This window comes from Salmo salar, chromosome ssa20, assembly GCF_905237065.1.
Source record: "Salmo salar chromosome ssa20, Ssal_v3.1, whole genome shotgun sequence".
NCBI lineage: Eukaryota > Metazoa > Chordata > Actinopteri > Salmoniformes > Salmonidae > Salmo > Salmo salar.
In genome coordinates, this window is record NC_059461.1 from 92,514,300 (window position 1) to 92,528,142 (window position 13,843).

The window sequence follows — 13,843 nt, forward strand, 5'->3', positions numbered from 1 at the left end:
AGGTAACAGTTAGGTAGCAGGTAACAGTTAGATACCAGGTAACAGTTAGGTACCAGGTAACAGTTAGGTAACAGGTAACAGTTAAGTACCAGGTAACAGTGAGATAGTAGTTAGGTAGCCGGTAACAGTTAGGTAGCAGGTAACAGTTAGGTAACAGGTACCAGGTAACATTTAGGTAACAGGTAACAGGTAACAGTTAGGTAACAGGTAACAGGTAACAGTTAGGTAACAGGTAACAGTTAGGTAACAGGTAACAGTTAGGTAACAGGTACCAGGTAACAGTTAGGTAACAGGTAACAGTTAGGTAACAGGTAACAGTTAGGTAACAGGTAACAGTTAGGTAACAGGTACCAGGTAACAGTTAGGTAGCAGGTAACAGTTAGGATCCAGGTAACAGTTAGGTACCAGGTAACATTTAGGTACCAGGTAACAGTTAAGTAGCAGGTAACATTTAGGTACCAGGTAACAGTTAGGCATCAGTTAACTAATAGGTAACAGTTAGCGATCAGGTAACAGTTAGGTAGCAGGTAGCAGTCAGGTATCAGGTAACAGTTAGGTAACAGGTGACAGTTAGATAACAGTTAGCTAACAGGTAACAGTCAAGTAGAAGATAACAGTTAGGTAAAATGTAAGATGTAACAGTTAGTTAACATGTAACAGTTACGTAGCAGGTTACAGTTATGTAACAGGTAAAAGTCAGGTAACAGTTAGGTAGCAGCGAACAGTTAGGTAACATGTAACAGTTAAGTAGCAGGTAACAGTTATGTAACAGGTAACAGTTAGATACCAGGTAACAGTTAGGTACCAGGTAACAGTTAGATACCAGGTAACAGTTAGGTACCAGGTAACAGTTAGGTACCAGGTAACAGTTAGGTACCAGGTAACAGTTAGATACCAGGTAACAGTTAGATACCAGGTAACAGGTAAAGTTAAACAACAGTTACCTAACAGGTAGCTATCAGGTAACAGTTAGGTAGCTGATTGACTCTCTGCTAGACACTAACAAAAGACCCATCATATCTGGCCCTGTGGCATCTCTGAATCGAGGCATTGAACGCTTTAGCAGGATTTTTTCTCTTCACAACTGGCTACGTGATTATAGCAGCTCAATGGGTGTAACGTTTCTTGACAATTTCGACACCTTTTGTAAACAAGACAGGTTTTATAGGGAGGATGGAATCCACCCAAATCCTGTGGGTTCCTGGATCCTTTCACAGCAGTATAAGGCTGCGTTGAGACAATGACTTATCAATGACCCAAACACAGCTCAGTTAATCCCTACCATTGTGTCGCTGAGTTGTCATAATGCTTCAGCAAATGTGCATTACACCAGGGACTTTGGTAGACACAATATAAGTAACCTAATTTATGTCCCTATTAACTGCCCTGAATGCCTCTACTGATCCTACAGCTATTGTACACTACCGTTCAAAAGTTTGGGCTCACTTAGAAATGTCCTTGTTTTTCAAAGAAAAGCTAATATTTTGTCCATTAAAATAACATCAAATTGATCAGAAATACAGTGTAGACATTGTTAATGTTGTAAATGACTATTGTAACTGGAAATGACTGATTTTTAATGGAATATCTACATAGATGTACAGAGGCCCATTATCAGCAACCATCACTCCTGTGTTCCAATGGCACGTTGTGTTAGCTAATCCAAGTTCATCATTTTAAAAGGCTAATTGATCATTAGAAAACCCTTTTGCAATTATGTTAGCACAGCTGAAAACTGTTGTTCTGATTAAAGAAGCAATACAACTGGCCTTCTTTAGACTAGTTGAGTATCTGGAGCATCAGCATTTGTGGGTTCGATTACAGGCTCAAAATGGCCAGAAACAAAGACCTTTCTTCTGATATTCGTCAGTCTATTCTTGTTCTGAGAAATGAAGGCTATTCCATGTGAGAAATTGCCAAGAAACTGAAAATCTTGTACAAAGCTGTGTACTACTCCCTTCACAGAACAGTGCAAACTGGCTCTAACCAGAATAGAAAGAGGAGTGGGAGGCCCCGGTGCACAAGTGAGCAAGAGGACAAGTACATTAGAGTGTCTAGTTTGAGAAACAGATGCCTCACATATCCTCAACTGTCAGCTTCATTAAATAGTACCCGCAAAACACCAGTCTCAACGTCAACAGTGAAGAGGCGACTCCGGGATGCTGGCCTTCTAGGCAGAGTTCCTCTGTCCAGTGTCTGTGTTCTTTTGCCCATCTTAATCTTTTCTTTTTATTGGCCACTCTGAGATATGGCTTTTTCTTTGCAACTCTGCCTAGAAGGCCAGCACCCCAAACCTTTGAACGGTAGTGTACATAGTAATCATGTGTCTACGAACCAGATTTATGCTGTTACCACTAAGCCGGTGTGCTCTAGGAGGAAGTCCACTGTGAGCAGCTCACCCTGCACTAACATAAAGAAAATGAGCACAATTACTGCTGTTAAGCTTCCCAGTAAAGCAATAAAAGAAAGTAAGCATCCCAGAAGTAAAGTGCTCAAAATAGCTCACGTTAACATATGTAGCTTAGGTTATGTAGCGTGCCAGCAGCATACCACCCTGCATCCCACTGCTGGCTTGCTTCTGAAGCTAAGCATGGTTGGTCCTGGTCAGTCCCTGGATGGGAGACCAGATGCTGCTGGAAGTGGTGTTGGAGGGCCAGTAGGAGGCACTCTTTCCTCTGGTCTAAAAAAATATCCCAATTCCCCAGGGCAGTGATTGGGGACATTGCCCTGTGTAGGGTGCTGTCTTTCGGATGGGATGTTAAACGGGTGTCCTGACTCTCTGTGGTCACTAAAGATCCCATTGCACTTATTGTAAGAGTAGGGGTGTTAACCCTGGTGTTCTGGCTAAATTCCCAATCTGGCCCTCATATGGTCACCTAATCATCCCCAGTTTACAATTGTCTCATTCATCCCCCTCCTGTAACAATTCCCTAGGTCGTTGCTGTAAATGAGAACGTGTTCTCAGTCAACTTACCTGGTAAAAAATAATAAAATAGGTTAATGAAATCAATAATTTACTTGAAACAGATGACATTCATATTCTGACTATCTCTGAAACTCACTTAGATAATACCTGTGATGATACAGTGGTACAATACAAGGTTATAACATTTACAGAAAATACAGAAATGCCAATGGTGGAGGTGTTGCTGTTTTATATTCAGAACCACATTCCTGTAAAGATTAGAGAGGATCTCATGTTAAATACTGTTGAAGTAATATGGCTACAGGTTCATCTGCCTCACCTGAAGCCCATTCTGGTGGGAAGCTGCTATAGACCACCAAGTGCTAACAGTCAGTATCTGGATAACATGTGTGAAATGCTTGATAATGTATGTGATATCAACAGAGAGGTATATTTTCTGGGTGATTTAAATATTGACTGGCTTTCATCGAGCTGCCCACTCAAGAAAAAGCTTTAAACAGTAACCAGTGCCTGTAACCTGGTTCAGATTATCAGTCAACCTACCAGGGTTGTTACAAACAGCACAGGAATGAAATCATCAACATGTATCGATCACATCTTTACTAATGCTGCAGAAATGTGCTCTAAAACAGTATCCAGATTCATCGGATGTAGTGATCACAATATAGTAGCCATATCTAGGAAAACCAAAGTTCCAAAGGCTGGGCCTAATATAGTGTATAAGAGGTCATACAATACATTTTGTAGTGATTCATATGTTGATGATGTAAAGAATATTTACTGGTCTGTGGTGAGTAATGAGGAGCAACCAGACGCTGCACTTGAGACATTTATGAAATTGCTTATTCCAGTTGCTAATAAACATCCACCCATTAAGAAAATGACTGTAAAAACTGTTATATCTCCGTGGATTGATGAGGAATTGAAACATTATATGGTTGTAGAGGGATGAGGCAAAGGGAATGGCAAATAGGTCTGGCTGAACAACCGATTGGCAAACGTACTGCAAATAGAGAAATCATGTGACTAAACTGAATAAAAAGATGAAGAAACTACACTATGAAACAAAGATAAATTATATAAAGGTTTATAGTAAAAAGCTTTGGAGCATCTTCAATAAAATGTTCAGAAAAAGGGCAAACTCAGCTCCATCATTCATTGAATCAGATGCTCATTCATCACAAAACCCACTGATATTACCAACTACTTTAATGACTTTTTCATTGGCAAGATTAGCAAACTTAGGCGTGACATGCCAGCAACAAACGCTGACACTACACATCCAAGTATATCTGACCAAATTATAAAAGACAAGCGTTGTATTTTAACAGGTTACATTTAGGTAGCAGGTAGGTAACAGTTGCATGTAACATTTAGGTAAAAGTTGCATATCAAGTAACAGGTAGCAGCTAACAGTTAGGTAAGAGTTAGGTAGCAGCTAACAGTTAGGTAGCAGGTAACAGTTAGGTAGCAGCTAACAGGTAACAGTTAGGTACCAGGTAACAGTTAGGTACCAGGTAACAGTTAGGTAGCAGGTAACATTTAGCTAACAGGTAACATTTAGGTAAAAGTTGCATATCAAGTAACAGGTAGCAGCTAACATTTAGGTAGCAGGTAACATTTAGCTAACAGGTAACATTTAGGTAAAAGTTGCATATCAAGTAACAGGTAGCAGCTAACAGTTAGCTAAGAGTTAGGTAGCAGCTAACAGTTAGGTACCAGATAACAGTTAGGTAGCAGGTAACAGTTAGGTAGCAGCTAACAGGTAACAGTTAGGTACCAGGTAACAGTTAGGTACCAGGTAACAGTTAGGTAGCAGGTAACATTTAGCTAACAGGTAACATTTAGGTAAAAGTTGCATATCAAGTAACAGGTAGCAGCTAACATTTAGGTAGCAGGTAACATTTAGCTAACAGGTAACATTTAGGTAAAAGTTGCATATCAAGTAACAGGTAGCAGCTAACAGTTAGCTAAGAGTTAGGTAGCAGCTAACAGTTAGGTACCAGATAACAGTTAGGTAGCAGCTAACATTTAGGTAGCAGGTAACATTTAGCTAACAGGTAACATTTAGGTAAAAGTTGCATATCAAGTAACAGGTAGCAGCTAACAGTTAGGTAGCAGGTAACATTTAGCTAACAGGTAACATTTAGGTAAAAGTTGCATATCAAGTAACAGGTAGCAGCTAACATTTAGGTAGCAGGTAACATTTAGCTAACAGGTAACATTTAGGTAAAAGTTGCATATCAAGTAACAGGTAGCAGCTAACAGTTAGCTAAGAGTTAGGTAGCAGCTAACAGTTAGGTACCAGGTAACAGTTAGGTAGCAGCTAACATTTAGGTAGCAGGTAACATTTAGCTAACAGGTAACATTTAGGTAAAAGTTGCATATCAAGTAACAGGTAGCAGCTAACAGTTAGGTACCAGGTAACAGTTAGGTAGCAGCTAACAGGTAACAGTTAGGTACCAGGTAACAGTTAGGTAGCAGGTAACAGTTAGGTACCAGGTAACAGTTAGGTAGCAGGTAACAGTTAGGTAGCAGGTAACAGTTAGGTAGCAGGTAACAGTTAGGTAGCAGGTAACAGTTAGGTAGCAGGTAACAGTTAGGTAGCAGCTAACAGGTAACAGTTAGGTAACAGGTAACATTTAGATAGCAGATAACAGTTACAGTGAGGGGAAAAAGTATTTGATCCCCTGCTGATTTTGTACGTTTGCCCACTGACAAAGAAATGATCAGTCTATAATTTTAATGGTAGGTTTATTTAAACAGTGAGAGACAGAATAACAACAAAACAATCCAGAAAAACGCATGTCAAAAATGTTATAAATTGGTTTGCATTTTAATGAGGGAAATAAGTATTTGACCCCTCTGCAAAACATGACTTAGTACTTGGTGGCAAAACCCTTGTTGGCAATCACAGAGGTCAGATGTTTCTTGTAGTTTGCCACCAGGTTTGCACACATCTCAGGAGGGATTTTGTCCCACTCCTCTTTGCAGATCTTCTCCAAGTCATTAAGGATTCGAGGCTGATGTTTGGCGAACCTTCAGCTCCCTCCACAGATTTTCTATGGGATTAAGGTCTGGAGACTGGTTAGGCCACTCCAGGACCTTAATGTGCTTCTTCTTGAGCCACTCCTTTGTTGTCTTGGCTGTGTGTTTTGGGTCATTGTCATGCTGGAATACCCATCCACGACCCATTTTCAATGCCCTGGCTGAGGGAAGGAGGTTCTCACCCAAGATTTGACGGTACATGGCCCCCCGTCCATCGTCCCTTTGATGCAGTGAAGTTGTCCTGTCCCCTTAGCAGAAAAACACCCCCAAAGCATAATGTTTTCACCTCCATGTTTGACAGTGGGGATGGTGTTCTTGGGATCATAGGCAGCATTCCTCCTCCTCCAAACACGGCGAGTTGAGTTGATGCCAAAGAGCTCCATTTTGGTCTCATCTGACCCCAACACTTTCACCCAGTTGTCCTCTGAATCATTCAAATGCTCATTGGCAAACTTCAGACGGGCATGTATATGTGCTTTCTTGAGCAGGGGGACCTTGCGGGCGCTGCAGGATTTCAGTCCTTCACGGCGTAGCGTGTTACCAATTGTTTTCTTGGTGACTATGGTCCCAGCTGCCTTGAGATCATTGGCAAGATCCTCCCGTGTAGTTCTGGGCTGATTCCTCACCGTTCTCACGATCATTGCAACTCCACGAGGTGAGATCTTGCATGGAACCCCAGGCCGAGGGAGATTGACAGTTCTTTTGTGTTGTCACCTTCTCACCAAGCTGCTTGGCGATGGTCTTGTAGCCCATTCCAGCCTTGTGTAGGTCTACAATCTTGTCCCTGACATCCTTGGAGAGCTCTTTGGTCTTGGCCATGGTGGAGAGTTTGGAATCTGATTGATTGATTGCTTCTGTGGACAGGTGTCTTTTATACAGGTAACAAACTGAGATTAGGAGCACTCCCTTTAAGAGTGTGCTCCTAATCTCAGCTCGTTGCCTGTATAAAAGACACCTGGGAGCCAGAAATCTTTCTGATTGAGAGGGGGTCAAATACTTATTTGCCTCATTAAAATGCAAACCAATTTATAACATTTTTGACATATGTTTTTCTGGATTTTTTTGTTGTTATTCTGTCTCTCACTGTTCAAATACTCCTACCATTAAAATTATTGACTGATCATTTCTTTGTCAGTAGTCAAACGTACAAAATCAGCAGGGGATCAAATACTTTTTCCCCGCACTGTAGGTAGCAGTCAGGTAACAGGTAACAGTTAGGTAGCAGGTAGCAGGTAACAACTAGGTAACAGGTAAGTAACATGTAACAGTTAGGTAGCAGGTAACAGGTAACAACTAGGTAACAAGTAACAGTTATAGGTAACAGTTGGGTATCAGGTAGCAGTTAGATAGCAGTGAGGTAACATGTAACAGTTATGTAACATGTAACAGTTAGGTAACAGTTGTGTAACAGGTAACAGTTAGGTAGCAGGTAACAGTTGTGTAACAGGTAACAGTTAGGTAACAGTTGTGTAACAGGTAACAGTTAGGTAGCAGGTAACAGTTAGGTAACAGTTGTGTAACAGGTAACAGTTAGGTAGCAGGTAACAGTTAGGTAACAGTTGTGTAACAGGTAACAGTTAGGTAGCAGGTAACAGGTAATAGTTAGGTATCAGATGAGTTAGGTATCAGGTAATACTTGGGTAACAGGTGAGTTAGGTATCAGGTAATAGTTAGGTAACAGGTAACAGGTAACAGTTAGGTAACAGGTAACAGTTAGGTAACAGGTGGGTAACAGGTAACAGTTAGGTAACAGTTAGGTAACAGGTGAGTTAGGTATCAGGTAATAGTTGGGTAACAGGTGAGTTAGATATCAGGTAATAGTTAGGTAACAGGTAACAGGTAATAGTTAGGTAACAGTTAGGTTGCAGGTAACAGATAACAGTTAGGTAACAGGTGAGTTAGGTATCAGGTAATAGTTAGGTAACAGGTGAGTTAGGTATCAGGTAATAGTTGGGTATCAGGTGAGTTAGGTATCAGGTAATAGATGGGTAACAGGTAACAGTTAGGTAACAGGTGAGTTAGGTATCAGGTAATAGTTAGGTAACAGGTAACAGGTGAGTTAGGTATCAGGTAACAGTTAGGTAACAAGTGAGTTAGGTGTCAGGTAATAGATGGGTAGCACCGTTACCAGATCTCACAACGCCTGCAGAAGGGTCTGGCTCTATGAGAAGGGTCTGGGGTCTGGCTCTGTGAGAAGGGTCTGGCTCTGTGAGAAGGGTCTGGCTCTATGAGAAGGGTCTGGCTCTATGAGAAGGGTCTGGCTCTGTGAGAAGGGTCTGGCTCTGTGAGAAGGGTCTGGCTCTATGAGAAGGGTCTGGCTCTGTGAGAAGGGTCTGGCTCTATGAGAAGGGTCTGGCTCTATGAGAAGGGTCGGGCTCTATGAGAAGGGTCGGGCTCTATGAGAAGGGTCTGGCTCTGTGAGAAGGGTCTGGCTCTATGAGAAGGGTCTGGCTCTGTGAGAAGGGTCTGGCTCTATGAGAAGGGTCGGGCTCTATGAGAAGGGTCGGGCTCTATGAGAAGGGTCTGGCTCTGTGAGAAGGGTCTGGCTCTATGAGAAGGGTCTGGCTCTGTGAGAAGGGTCTGACTCTATGAGAAGGGTCTGGCTCTATGAGAAGGGTCTGGCTCTATGAGAAGGGTCTGGCTCTATGAGAAGGGTCTGGCTCTGTGAGAAGGGTCGGGCTCTGTGAGAAGGGTCTGGCTCTATGAGAAGGGTCTGGCTCTATGAGAAGGGTCTGGCTCTATGAGAAGGGTCTGGCTCTGTGAGAAGGGTCTGGCTCTATGAGAAGGGTCTGGCTCTGTGAGAAGGGTCTGGCTCTGTGAGAAGGGTCTGGCTCTATGAGAAGGGTCTGGGGTCTGGCTCTATGAGAAGGGTCTGGCTCTATGAGAAGGGTCTGGCTCTGTGAGAAGGGTCTGGCTCTGTGAGAAGGGTCTGGCTCTATGAGAAGGGTCTGGCTCTGTGAGAAGGGTCTGGCTCTGTGAGAAGGGTCTGGCTCTATGAGAAGGGTCTGGCTCTATGAGAAGGGTCTGGCTCTGTGAGAAGGGTCTGGCTCTATGAGAAGGGTCTGGCTCTGTGAGAAGGGTCTGGCTCTATGAGAAGGGTCTGGCTCTATGAGAAGGGTCTGGGGTCTGGCTCTATGAGAAGGGTCTGGGGTCTGGCTCTGTGAGAAGGGTCTGGCTCTGTGAGAAGGGTCTGGCTCTATGAGAAGGGTCTGGCTCTGTGAGAAGGGTCTGGCTCTATGAGAAGGGTCTGGCTCTATGAGAAGGGTCTGGCTCTATGATAGCAGTTTTGGTATTTGACTTCAGACTTTTCATGCAAATTCATCATGGGGTTACGACAAACAAACCACTCGTTCATTCAAATCAATTTACAGTAGGCCTGTAAATCCTGTACTCTCAATTGCAATCAGTTGAACTGAATTGCATTCCTATGGACATAATTGTGTTGTGCTGTTTGTAGACTGTTGTGTGTTGCTATCCGTTTGTCTGTAAATTGAGTCGTGTTGTGCTGTTTGTAGACTGTAAATTGTTCTGGATAAGAAGGTCCGCTAAATGACCAAAATGTAAAATGGTGCGCTGTGTTGTAGTGTAAAGTGTATTGTGTTGTTTGTAGACCTGCATCACGCACAGAAGACGGTGGATGATCCTCATCTTCCTCATCTTCCTCATCCTGCTGGTGATTGGAGTCTCCTTCGCTCTGTGTTTAGGTACAGCGTTTCTGTTTCCACTTCTATTGTTAATGCTCCGGTGTCCTTACCATAGTTCATCCGTGTCTTTACCACAATTGTAAAGGGGGTTGCAGAACACTGGTGGCGGTGAAGTCAGACGCAGGAGAGCAGAACTAGGTAAATAGCCGGAGCAGTTTAATATCAAAACCAACGGCAATATAAAAATAACCTACATGGGTACGAAACCCGACGCGCACCAGTAAACATAGACTACAAGCACTTACAAACAAACAATTCCACACAAGGACATGGGGGGAACAGAGGGTTAAATACACAACACTTAATGAGGGAAATGAGAAACCAGGTGTGTAGGAAAACAAGACAAAACAAATGGAAAATAAAAAGTGGATCGACGATAGCTAGAAGACCGGTGACGCCGAATGAGGAACCGGCTTCGGTGGAAGTTGCGACAACAATAGAATGGAATAGAGCAGAATGGAATAGACAAAAACAGAATAGGAGAGAATAACATAGATTAGATCACAGGATGGACATGTGCCTTAGACTAGCTTCATATATAATGCATGTGACTAAAAATAACATTAGAGTTGTAGATCATGTGTTATCTGTCTGGTTCTGACACCGTCTGGCTCTCCTTCTCTCTGGTTGAACAGTGATTCATGATGACGCCGATGAGAAGTACAATCCAACCTTGTTTGTGCTGCCGCGATGTTTCAACGGAAGCTTCAAACTGACCAATCAGATATTCATACCAGAGCTGCTATCCCCAGCGTCCAATCAGAGTAAGGCCCTGTCCAGCCAACTACGAGAGAAGGTACCTCGCATTTATGACTTTAAGGAATGTTTCGAAATCTCACTGTAAATCTATTTATGACCTTCGACTCATCAGGAATGCATGTTTTAAGCATGCTTGTTTAATAACAAGTGAGTTACTACAACATATCATCTGGCTGTGAATTTCTACGGAAGAGGATTAGGGACAAGTGAAGAGAAAAAAAAGGATAACGTGGTGGTACTTGGATTTAAAAATATATATTTTGAGAATATAGTGTCAAAATGTTTTAAATAAAGTCACATTCATAGCCTATTTCGACGTATCTCCCTGGCTCCCTGTTGCTGTTGAAATGCCTGAGTTTGATGACCTGGTGAAGCTATGCTTTAGAATTGGATTTAGTAGCAAGGAAATCCTTGCTCTCTTAGCACATAATAACCATATTACTTAAAGTAGGACCTGAAAGAGGTTACGCCACAGATTCTTTTCAGAATGAGGAACCACACAAGTCTCGAAATGAGGTATGTGAAAGACACATTTCAGCTGAATACATTCAACTAAGTGTCCCCGTTTGCTTTCGTTTTATAGAATACCCCCCCCCATAGAATCGGCGCAATCACCCCTGATCAAATGCAAACGCAGTTCACTTTCATAGCAGCCACATATACAAAACAGCTCGTTGTATATATCATTCCTTCTCGCATCTATCTCACTTCGCTCTCTCTCCTCCTCCTCTCACTTTTTCCCTTCACTTGTGGAATTCAGTGCACAACACATTAGCTGTCTGTGACCAGGAAGCAAAACCTTCGTATCATAACCGCTAACCGTTACACACAGCCTACATTGTTGTCACGTCATGGTCAACATAGCTACTAGAATTAACGCGTTAGTAATCCCACTACAATCATGCAGTACAGTGTACAGTCAGCAGCAAGCAGTTAAGCAGTTACACCGGCGGTCCCCGGCGGTAAAAAATGTATAAGGCTCCCGAGTGGTGCAGCGGTCTAAGGCACTGCATCTCAGTGCTAGAGGTGTCACTACAGACCCTGGTTCGATTCCCAGGCTGTATCACAACCGGCTGTGATTGGGAGTCCCATAAGGCGGCGCACAATTGGCCCAGCGTTGAACGGGTTAGGGTTTGGCCCGGGGTAGGCCATCATTATAAATAAGAATTTGTTCTTAACTGACTTGCCTAGTTAAATAAAGGTTAAATTAAAAAAATGAAAATAAAACCAGGAGAGCCAGACATTGACATGGAAGAGTTCCAGTGTTGGATAGCCATAGCCAGCTAGCTAACATAGCGTACTTCTCTGTCTCTGTTTGAGCCGATTGTTTGAGTAGGCTAAACTAGCTAGCTACATTTCATGCTAACTATGTAAGTGAAAAAAAGTACAATGAAATATAGCTAACTCTCTCTTGCTTCTCCTTAATTTTGGAAGAAATTAATTTGTTCAAAACTGTTCAACTATTGTCTTTCTCTCTCTTTGAATCAACTACTCAATACATTTTATGTACTGCAGTGCTAGCTAGCTGTAGCTTGTGCTTTTAGTACTAGATTCATTCTCTGATCATTTGATTGGGTGGACAACATGTCAGTTCATGCTGCAAGAGCCCTGATAGGGTTGGACAATGTCCTCTGGAAGTTGTAGGAATTACTGTGTAAGTCTATGGAAGGGAGTGAGAACCATGATCCTCCTATGTTTTGTATTGAAGCCCATGTACCCAGAGGAGGACGGAATCAAGCTGTCCTCCGGCTTCACCATGTCGCTACCCTACATGCTACCCTACAGTAGCTGTTGAGGCTACTGTAGACCTTTGCAAAAACAGTGTGTTTTAATTAAATTATTTGGTGACGTGAATATATTTAGTATAGTCTTATCTAAAAATGAAATTAACTGAGGAGGATGGTCCTCCCCTTACTCCTCTGAGGAGCCTCCACTGGTGTGTTGGGGGTCTAATAAACTCATTCAAACAGGCGTCATACACATTCTTCCATTTATGTATTGAGTTTGGACTTCTGCATGTAGGGCACACCGATTGGTGTCACCTCGTTAGTCACTATATGTAACTCCTGTGCTGGTTGTCACCTCGTTAGTGGGAAGGGGTCTAAACCTCTGATTACCCAGGTGATATTTAAGAGTGGCTTTGTTCAGTGCTCTAGTTGTCTTGAGAGATGTGGAGGGTTAACACCTTAAGTTGGCTCTCTATTTGATTTGTAGAAAAACTATCCTTTATCTGATCATCCCTGTTGTCCTGCACTTTTTTGGTTTGCTTCCTGTTTTTACGTTTGTTGTGGGTTTTTTCTTTTGTTTACCTCTTCTTGGGCAGATGTAGTGGATTCTCATGGTGGGCGTCTTTTTAGGTCCCAGTTGATGATGCTAGTCAACTTTCAGAGGACACCCCCATGAGAGTCTTTCAGAACCCCTCCTAAATGGTTTCCGTTGTGTTCAGTGACTTTTTTTTTTTTCAGTTCCCCCTTCTGTTTGAGCGACGTTATTTGATATCCCCGAAGCAATATCATTCTATTCTAACGGCCATGGTGCGTAGTCAAACTGCGAGTTGTGTGCATCAGTCCCTGTCTGTGCCTTTCGAATGTATACAGAAGATCACCCTATTTGGTAAAAGACCAAGTCCATATGACGGCAAGAACAGCTGAAATAAGCAAAGACAAATGACAGTCCATCATTACTTTAAGACATGAAAGGTCAGCCAATCTGGAAGATTTCAAGAACTTTGAAAGTTTCTTCAAGTGCAGTCGCAAAAACCATCAAGCACTATGATGAAACTGTCTCTCATGAGGACCACCACAGGAAAGGAAGACCCAGAGTTACCTCTGCTGCAGAGGATAAGTTCATTTGAGTAACCAGCTTCAGATATTGCAGCCCAAATAAATGCTTCTCAGAGTTCAAGTAACAGACACATCTCAACATCAACTGTTCAGAGGAGACTGCGTGAATCAGGCCTTCATGGTCGAATTGCTGCAAAGAAACCACTACTAAAGGACATCAATAAGAAGAAGAAACTTGCTTGGGCCAAGGAACACGAGTAATGGACATTTGACCAGTGGAAATCTGTCCTTTGGTTTGGAGTCCAAATGTGAGATTTTTGTTTCCAACCATGTGGTTGAACGGATGATCTCTGCATGTGTCTTACGCACTGTAAAGCATGGAGGAGGAGGTGTGATGGTGTGGGGGTGCTTTGCTGGTTACACTGTCTGTGATTTATTTGGAATTCAATGCACACTTAACCAGCATGGCTACCACAGCATTATGCAGCGATACGCCATCCAATCGGGTTTGGCCTTAGTGGGACTATCATTTGTTTTTCAACAGGACAATGACCCAACACACCTCCAGGCTGTGTAAGGGCTATTTGATCAAGAAGGAGAGTGATGGAGTGCTGCATCAGATG

At 42.6% G+C, this 13,843-nt stretch overlaps 1 protein-coding gene across 13 annotated transcripts in view; it reads left to right on the plus strand.

Moving 5' to 3' along the window:
- The window catches only part of LOC106581569 (TPA-induced transmembrane protein), a 108,429-nt gene that overhangs the window by 76,424 nt on the left and 18,162 nt on the right, over window positions 1-13,843 (plus strand). For all 13 annotated transcript variants that reach the window (XR_006761070.1, XR_006761071.1, XM_045704138.1 and 10 more), the window contains 2 exons: window positions 9,585-9,678; window positions 10,314-10,474. Coding sequence is in view for 11 of the 13 variants with exons in the window: in XM_045704138.1 (XP_045560094.1) it covers window positions 9,585-9,678; window positions 10,314-10,474 (255 nt within the window). In the remaining 2 variants the exon portion in view is untranslated. The remainder of the gene's footprint in view (window positions 1-9,584; window positions 9,679-10,313; window positions 10,475-13,843) is intronic.